Below are 8,897 nucleotides of genomic sequence, written 5' to 3'. Positions count from 1 at the left end.
TGAGAGTTTCTTGAGAAATGATTGCAGTTATTCTTTACAGATGAAAAACTGAGGCAGAGGGAGATTAAGTGGTTTCCCCACAGCCATGTTAAATGTCAGAACCAGAGCCGGAACCCAGGTGCTCTGACACCAAATGGTTGTTACTTATCTCCTGCAGCACAGAGAATTCTCCCATCCCTCAATCCCTTTGTCAGAGGACAGTATGGCTGCCATCCTAGAAATAAATACCACCAGCAAGAAGGCGCCCCCCCTTTTTCTCCTTGCACTACTCAAACTTGCCTGTAGAGGGCGCTTATCACTGCCTTCTCCCCATCCTGGTGAGGAAAATATCCAGGTAAGGCTCTGGAGTGGTAGGGGAGGGTTTGGAGTGACTCAGCTGGATGGAGGGGGAGTGAAGAGGTGGCTTTGTGATCCCTTTCAGGGAGAACCTCCTTCAAGCTCCTAGTGCCCAAGCCTTTGTACAGATAACTCCGGGACCACCAAAGTTAATGGGAGTATTGTAGTGGATTTCATTCCAGTATTTCTCACTGGATCAGAATCATTTGGGGAGTTTGTTAAAGATGCAGATTTTCTGGCTCCAACCCAGAACGATGAAATCAGAATTTTAGCAGTCACGCTAGCTAACATGGTGATAGGTCTGTGCCAGGCCCTTCTCTGAAGGGTTAGTATGTATTAACTCATTTACCCCTCCAGCAGCCATATGAGGTACATGCTGTTAGTATCCCCATTTTATAGTTGAGGATTCTGGTCTAAGGCATGGAGAGCTTAAGGATCTTGCCCAAGGTCACACTGCTGGCAAGCAGCAGGGCTGGGGTTTGACCCCATGCTATTTAAGCCCCAAGTGATTCTCATACTCAGTGCATTTCAGAACCACTATTTTGTAACACGGGGCATACCACCTTTTTTGTCTCCTTTTACTTCCTTTTATTTGTCATTATTTTAAATAATATTTGTCTTCTTTTAATTATAAAAGTAAGACTTATTTCAGAAAACATATAAAATTCAGAAAAGCACAAAGAAAATAAAAAAAATCATGATCCTTAATCTCACTCCCCACACAGTGTGGCCCTGAGCATATTAGCCTGTTTCATTCCGTTCAGAAACTTTCTGTAGCTTTTTTCCTGTGTCATTACATGTACTTCTATACCTACTTTGTCCTGGCAGAGAGGTACTCTGTTAGGAGATGCTGTCTTTCTTTAACCTGCCTCTGACTGTTGGATATTTGGGTTGTTCCCAGTGTTTCATAGTTAAGACAACAATGTGCTGGAGACCCTTAAAAGTACAACTTGGCACACATTGCTGAATTTTTCCCCATGGGATGGTATAGAATTGGGAATGGAATTGTCAGATCAAAAGGCATGTATATTAAAAAAAAAAAAGCCCTGTTTATTGAGGCATAATATCTGTACAGAGAAGTGCACACATTGCAAGTGTACAAGCTGATAAATTTTCACAAACTTGACACACCCATGTAAAACCAAAACCAAGATCCCCAAATGGGCCAGGATCTGTGCTCTAGAGGTTCCTTTGGCATATGTGTAAGGATTCTGATTTGTATTGTCAGATTTCCTCCAGAAAACTTGTGTATTGCTCTCCTTTTAGTTTTCCTAAGATTGAAGTGCAAACTCTTTTCTTAAAAGCAGAGTGGTTGGTAAAACCATCTGGAATCAGACAGTGAGAGAAAGACCCATGTCTTCCCTTTCTGGGGAAAGACAGACTTCCCTTTGGGTTGGAAGAGGTGGTCCCAGGACAGGGGTCAGTGGTTAGTTTGAGCTCCAAATAGTTTAAGAAGGTTTTAAAGAAACAAGGCTTTGTAGCTGCTGCAGCTCCCCCTTCTTGTTCCTCCTCTTCCTATGTCCTCCTCATTCTCCTTCTTCTGTTCTTTTTCTCCTCTTTCTTCTTCTTCTGGAGCAAACCATCCATATAATTAACCTTTTTTCCCCTTTAAATTATAACATGTTTATGATAAAAAGAAAAACCAATCAGCACGGAAGCACATTCAGAGAAAAGTCCCTTCCCCCAGATGTTCAATTCCAGTCTCATTCTTCAGAGAAATACTGGAATGAAATCCACTACAATACTCCATTATCTTTGGTGGCCCTGGAGTTATCTGTACAAAGGCTTGGGCACTAGGAGCTTGAAGGAGGTTCTCCCTAAAAGAGATCACAAAGCCAGTCTTGGACCATTATTATGTCTCCTTCCAGAAACTGTCTAGGCAAAGATAAGAATTTACATACTTATTTAAATGAATGGAATCTTAGTATATGAGCTGTTCTGTCTTCTTCTTTTTTTTTTTTTTTAACTGAGTTTTTAGGATGTCTCTATATAGTAACACATATAAATTCTATCTTCTTTTCCACGATTACCTAATATTTCATTGTATGCTTGTTCCACAATATAGTTAAATGATGGTCATTTAGTTTTTTTTTTTTTGGATTTGCTATTACAACAGTGATATAATTAACAACTGTGTGGATAGATTTTCTCACTTTGTATGAGTTTACCTGTGAAATAAATTTCTAGAAACAAAAGTGTTGGCACGAAGGGTATGTACATTTAAAATTTTGAGAGATATTGCCAAATATCTACATACTAATAGTGAGGATGCCTGTTTTCTTATATCCTCACACAATTATCAAGTATTTTTTTAACCTTTGCTATCTGATGGGCAAACATGACACATTATTATTTGAATTTTTAAAAAATTATGGTACATTTTGTGGCTTCTTTAGTCCATAGCCACATGTTGCTAGTAGTTCTCTTGGTAGGCTGGCATTACTGAACAGATCAGAATAAATTGTGCAATCATGTGTTCGAGTCCTGCTCTTGGAACTCAGTTTTCACAAGCACTTGTCTTGCAATTTATTTTTTGTCATCATTTTGCTTTTCAGAACTTGCATAATGAGAAATTCAGTCTAGCCCTTGAGATAGTGAGCGTGAGGAAGTGATCAGTGCACTGTAAATCACATGCAGACATTAGATGTCATTTTATCTCCATCCCAAGGTGTGAATTCCTTACCAGTGTGGGTTTGCTGGCTCTGAATGCCACTGTGTTATATTTTCCTGGTGATCAGAGTGTCCCCTGCCATTGTCCTCTGTTCTCACCTGGCTTGTAAAGGAAGCAGAGGCTAATCTAGCCTCTTTTTTGAGGAAGGGTCAGCTGAAGCCCTGAAAGAGTACATGCCCTGCTCAAGGTGATTCAGTGGTCGAGCTGGGAGGAGAGCCAAGCCCCACTGGGTCAGTGCTGGTGCCAACTCATGCTGTTGGAATGCGGGAGGATCTAGGCCGAATGATCTAGTGCCCGCCTCTCTCGGGGCATCTGTTTCCTGAGCTTCCGGTAACTGCCTCATCCCCATGCCTGAGAAGGGAGCTTGTCTCATCTTTCAGCTCTCACTGATGGCTGTGAGGACAGAGCTGCCCAAGCAGAGGAAACCATACTGTCTCCTCCTTCCCTCCTGTCCCCAAGAGCCTGCAGACACGATGGAGGGGCTGCTGGCAGGGGCTTGAGCTGCCTCTTCTTCTCTGATCCTAGGAAGCTTTCTGGGTTCCACATTCCTCTAAAGCCCAGAGAGCTGGGTGGGTTTCCTAGAGCTCTGTGCTGGAGTTGGTACTCTGGCTGGGACTTGCCCCTTCAGCTGGTACCTGGAACACCCACAGGCCTCCTCCAGGGAAGCCAGGTGACTTGGTGACCCAAAGTGGGCTCTGTGGAATAGGCGAGGAGCAACCTAGGGAGAGAAGCCTGTCTAGCCGAGTGTTGGGAGGACTTGGTACTTGTTCTTTCTCGCTTCATCGTTGTTCTCTTCTAGCTGTTGAGCTGAGCTTTGCTTTCAGGGCCTTAGTTTTTCTATCTGTAAATGGGTACTGCATCAACTGTGCATTTCTGTAGCTTTCAGAATCAATGGGGCAGGTTTGATCTGGTGATTGGCACTTACTGAAGCAGATCATTGTACAAAACAGTAGCTGAGAACTTGGACTCTGGAGTCAGACCTAGCTGTACCATCATTACGTTGGGTAAATTTTGTCAAGTTCCTTAACCTCTCTGAGCCTCAATGTCCCCATTTGTAAAATGAGATAACAGTGGTACCATCTCAGAGGCAGTTGTGGGACTGAAATGAGCTAAGCTGATATGTCAGTGCTGGCCCATGGTAAAAGCACAGACACAGGCACTGCCCCCAGCTCCCTTGTCTCTGTATCTTGTCCTCATCTCTACTATGACCTCCTGGCATGCTGAGTCAGCTGAGGTCTGGGAGGAAGCTGGCCTATGCTTGTGGCGGGGCGGGGAGGAGGGCAGGAGGGCTAGTCCTGGCTCACAGAGTGCTTTTCTTTTCTCTTGACTCACAATCTTTCCCAGAGAGCCCATGGACCCCTTAGAGCAGGGGTGACAGGAAACTGAGTGGGACCAGAATCATAATAGATAATCATTATAATAGCTCACATATTGGTGTGAGAGCGCTTTGCTAAGCATTTACATTTATTTATAATCTTGTGAAGTTGGTGGCAGCTACCCCATATTATGGAGTAGGAAGCAGGCTTAGAGAGATTAGATAACTTGCTAGAGGTCACACAGCTCCAAAACTTGGGAGATTGAGCACTGAGAGGAGATGAGAGTGGGGGAAGCTCTAGAATGACTGTCACCTCCCTCCAGAACTTAACAGAGTAAAATTAAAAGCCACCAGGGCCCTCCTTTCTCTCTCTGCAGGCACTTACTCTGAACACGAGGAGGGCACAGGTCCTTCTGGCTTCTCCAAGATTCTCGGATCCCAGTGGCTCCGAGGAAGTCCAACATATTGTGGGTTCTGTGCCTTTCCCTGCCAATGCAGCCAGGCCATTGCCACTCCTCAGCTAGGTGTCCGAATCCCATGACTCTGTCTTTTGTGGCTACCATGTAAGGGACCAGAACCCCAGGTGAGAGAATCTAGCCTCGGGGTGGCAGCAGCTGAGGCCTTGAAATGCTCCTTTCTGCCTGGTCCCTGGTCTGCTCTGCTAATCTTCAGATGCTTGGGCCTGGACCTGCATTCTTCCTGGGACTGTGAATACTTGGTCCAGGTGGGTTCCTACGTTTATGTGGATGTTTACGTGGGTGTCTCTACAGGCTGTGAGGGCTTGTACAAAAGTATCCCTCAGCTGTGTCTTCCCCTAGAACATGTGTGATGGACAACATGGACGTATGTTGTGCATGTGTGTAGAGGTAAGAGCATTGTCAGAAATGCCCAAGCTTGGTGTGACTGTCATCCCACCTCTTTCTTTCCCATGTGAAAGCACATCAAAATACAATCCAATGATGGGATAGTCACGAACTCCCTCTAACTGATAAAAAAGAAAGTAATTTGCAAAAGGAATTTTGTTATGAGTAACCCACATGACGCCTGGCTGAGGCCGTGAGCAGTGTCTGGCTCACCTGGTATTCTGTGCACCCAGCGCAGTGCTCTGCCTGGAGTCGGCGTCAGCATCAGTGAGGGAGCCGGCTGATGGGCTGTTTGTTCAACACCTTCATCCTTTTGTTTATCAAGCTCTTTTTCTTAGTTGGGACTTTTCTTAGTGGAGAGTGAGAGAAATCCAACTCGTATTGGCTTTTGGAATAGAGGGATATTTACTGACTCTTAGATACCTGGGGGTCGATCTGGCTTCCAGCACAGCTGGATCCAGGAGCTCAGATGATGTCCTTAGAACCCGATTTTCCTCATGTTCCCCATCTCTGTCAATCCTTTCCTTGCCTTGCTCTGGGTTGGCTACATTTCCCTGTGCTTTATGAGGTTTAGTTACCCTAGGGAGAAGAGCAGGGAGCATTCTGGGAGTGAGTCCTATTGGATCCACTTAGGTTTCCTGTCCACTCCTGAACCAGTCACTGTGGTCAGAAGTGTGGATGCCCTGGATGGCCAGGCCTGACCAGGGGGCGGATGATGCACAGAGCTGTTTTGCTCAGCGAGAGGCCAAATGGATATAGGGCAGGAAGGAGCCAAGGTATCCACAGTACCTGTTGAACATTTCCTGGGTGTGGGGGGCAGGGGGGTTAAGAGGTCTGGGTGTGAAGTGGATGTCCAGCAGGGAGCCAGTGGCCTGGTGCAAGCCCAGAGAGTGAAACACACAATCTTTCCCTTCCTGATGTGGGTGGGGGTGGAGGGTGTGGCCTGAACCAAGGACGACCAGGGTCCTGCTGAGAGGCCAGCTGCCTTGGAGGAAAGAGCCCCACACTTGCCACTCACAGTCTTGAACAGGCCGGGACCCTGAAGCTACTCCTGCAGCCCATCCAGGTTGCTGCCTGAGGCCCCTTTAGAGTTTCTTGCTGTGGAGGAGTCTAGAAAGTAGAGATGCCTGTGCCCTTTGTCCACAACCCTAGGTGGCCCTCTGGCACCATAGCATGGATCCAACTCCCAGAGTGACAGCAGGACCCCAAACAGGAAACTGCGGGGAGGGTGGGCCAGTGAGAGAGGCCAGTGGTGGCAGCCACAGCTTTATTTCCCTTTCTCCAGTGCTTGGGTGCGGGGCAGGGGCCTGACGTCCCTTCTGTGTCCCCCAACCCTACCCTAGTCTGTTGCAGCATAAGTGCCACACCCTTCTAAGGGCTATCTTAGTGAGTGCCTACTGTGTACTTAGCATGATCAGCACTGATGCGTGCAGAGGTGAGGGCTAGCATTTAGTTCTAGCTAGAAAGACCAATATGCCCACACACAGGTGCCACCCTTCCACCTCCACCACTGCAGGCATGAGGTGTAGCGCTGCTGACCTCTGTTTAGACACTCGAAAGGGTCTGAGAAGTGCAGATCTGCACCTGTGCCTGTGTATGTGTACATGTGAGTGTACCTTGTAGGCATGTGTGCAGTCTGAGTGTGTGCCTGGGCGTGCACATGTATGTCGATGTGTGTACGTGAGTATGTGTGTCTACATCCATGTGTGAGCCTGTGTCTGTATGGGGAGTGGTATGTATATGAGAGATGTGTGCAGGCGTCTCTGTTAATGGCTATATGAACCTGCATGTGAGTGTGCAGTATCTGTGTTCATGTGTGTACAGGTGTCTAATGACACATATGTGAGCATGCATGTGACTCTCTGTGTACCTGTGGATCCTGTGCATATATAAGTGCACATGTGCGTGCCCCTGTGCCACACACATTCAGGTGTCATTACATGTGTGGAGCTGGTTTATCTGATGTGTGCTGAGCCATGGTGGAGCAGGAAGGCAAAGGGCCTGTCTCGGGCAGCCCCAGGGAGGGCGTGTGCAGGTACCCCGGTCTGCAGGGATCCCTGAGTCTCCCAGCCACGTCTTCCTCTCCTTGTCAGGCCCAATGTGGGACTCCGAGGGCCTCTTTTGTATTCCGGAAAGCCAGGGCTGTGGTGCAATCTGGCAGCTGAGCCCCTTCCGGAGCTGTGGGTTCCTCTGGGCGTGGGGAAGCTGCCCTCTGCAACCTCCCCTGCTTGTCTTGGTGCCTCCCAGAGTGCAGGACACACCTCCTGGCCCTGCGACCTCACCCACAGGAAGCGCAGGTTTGGGGACAGAGGAGGTGCCACACAGGGTGTCCTGCCCTACACCAGTGGCCTGCTGACCCTGCTGCACCGCGGCCCCTTTGCCAACAGCCCTGGGAACATCGCTGGGACCTGGGGCCCTGCGGCCACAACCATGTTTGGCAGGAAGCGCAGTGTGTCCTTTGGGGGCTTCGGATGGTGGGTGACAGGTGGGGGTGGCAGTTGAAGGGATGGGTGTGACCAGCTGTGCAGTCTTGTTGAGCGCTGCAGGTGCCTGTTGGAACGGGGGTTCAGGTAGTACCTGAACCCTTGGGTCAGTAAGGTGCACTTTCTGATACCTGGCTGTTGGAGATGGAGGACCCCAGTGGGGGCATCCGACGCTATAAGCTTTTCTCATTGTCCCCCCAGTATAGTCTTCTAGGGAATTCACAAGGTTAGAGCTGGAGCCAGTGTGAGTATGACTGCGTGTTACTGTGGTCGAATGTGGGTGTCTCTGTCCTATATTCCCATGTATGTGAATGCACCTCTGTGATGATTGTGAACATGTGTGTCCATGTCTGAGACTGTGCGTAGTGTGCATGTCTGCAGCTGCCAGTTTGCGTGGCTGTGTGTGAGATGCGGGCCTGGCCGGGTGGGTGTGGCTATGCATGTGACCGTGTGTGCACGCACTCTTTGTTTCAGTCAGTACCTCTGGTCTTCTATACCCGTGTGTGCTCTTTTGTGCGTGTGTGTTATACTCCTGTTTGTGTCATCTTTGTGACTTGGTGGCAGGAGGAATCTGTGGCCTGCTTAACCTTTGGGCTGCCTCTTCTCTGCAGAGGGTGAGCAGTGAGGGGAGTGGACAGGCCTGTCTCCAGAGGTCCTTCCTCTCCCGCCCTCACCTTGGGCAGCCAATCCCAGCTCTGTCCCAGCTGGGTCCGTGCTACAACCTCTTGCCTGGCCCTCTGGGCTACTTTTTGCCACTAAGCTTCTGTCTAGGACAAGGGACAGGTTTTTTCTTCCCCAGGGGGCCCGAAAGTGGGGAGACTGAGGTCAAAGGCTTGTCTCTGGTTACCAGCTGCTGGCAGCTTCTCCTCAGCTGGGGAATGGGGTCTAGTGGTTTTCATTATCGGTTTCCTTTCAGCTCTGGGCCAGGGGCATTGTCAAAGAACAGGTTCCTGCTGTTGCAGGGAGGGTGGCCGGGAAGTGTCTTGGTGTTGAAGCTGGGGGCTACTGGGGGCACAAGAAACCAGGGAGATGGGGAGGGAGGCACAAGGGGCTGGGAAGAGGTGGGCTGTGTTTCTCTGGCTAATTCCTTGCTCTCACATGCATGCAGCTTTCCATTTTCCCTTTTCTTCTCTTTGGAAGCACTTTGCCATCCATCCTCTGGTAAGAAGGACTTATGAGTGCTTCATGTCTGGCAGATGGGAGCAGTGAGGATGCCAGGGGTGGCACAG

At 48.7% G+C, this 8,897-nt stretch overlaps 1 protein-coding gene across 7 annotated transcripts in view; it reads left to right on the top strand.

Moving 5' to 3' along the window:
• Positions 1-8,897, top strand: part of RAP1GAP2 (RAP1 GTPase activating protein 2) — a 196,730-nt gene that overhangs the window by 7,175 nt on the left and 180,658 nt on the right. For 3 of the 7 annotated variants that reach the window (XR_002780235.1, XR_002780234.1, XM_023530464.1), the window contains exon 1: positions 7,601-7,659. The exons of 2 other annotated variants lie outside the window; for them this stretch is intronic. Coding sequence is in view for 3 of the 5 variants with exons in the window: in XM_023530464.1 (XP_023386232.1) it covers positions 7,616-7,659 (44 nt within the window). In the remaining 2 variants the exon portion in view is untranslated. Of the gene's footprint in view, positions 1-7,535; positions 7,660-8,897 lie in introns of those variants that run through there. 2 more of the 7 variants (XM_011359832.2, XM_011359831.2) reach the window with 2 other exon arrangements.

Source organism: Pteropus vampyrus, unplaced genomic scaffold (genome assembly GCF_000151845.1).
Source record: "Pteropus vampyrus isolate Shadow unplaced genomic scaffold, Pvam_2.0 Scaffold50, whole genome shotgun sequence".
NCBI classification, from domain to species: domain Eukaryota; kingdom Metazoa; phylum Chordata; class Mammalia; order Chiroptera; family Pteropodidae; genus Pteropus; species Pteropus vampyrus.
This window is presented reverse-complemented; position numbering and strand designations above follow the sequence as displayed.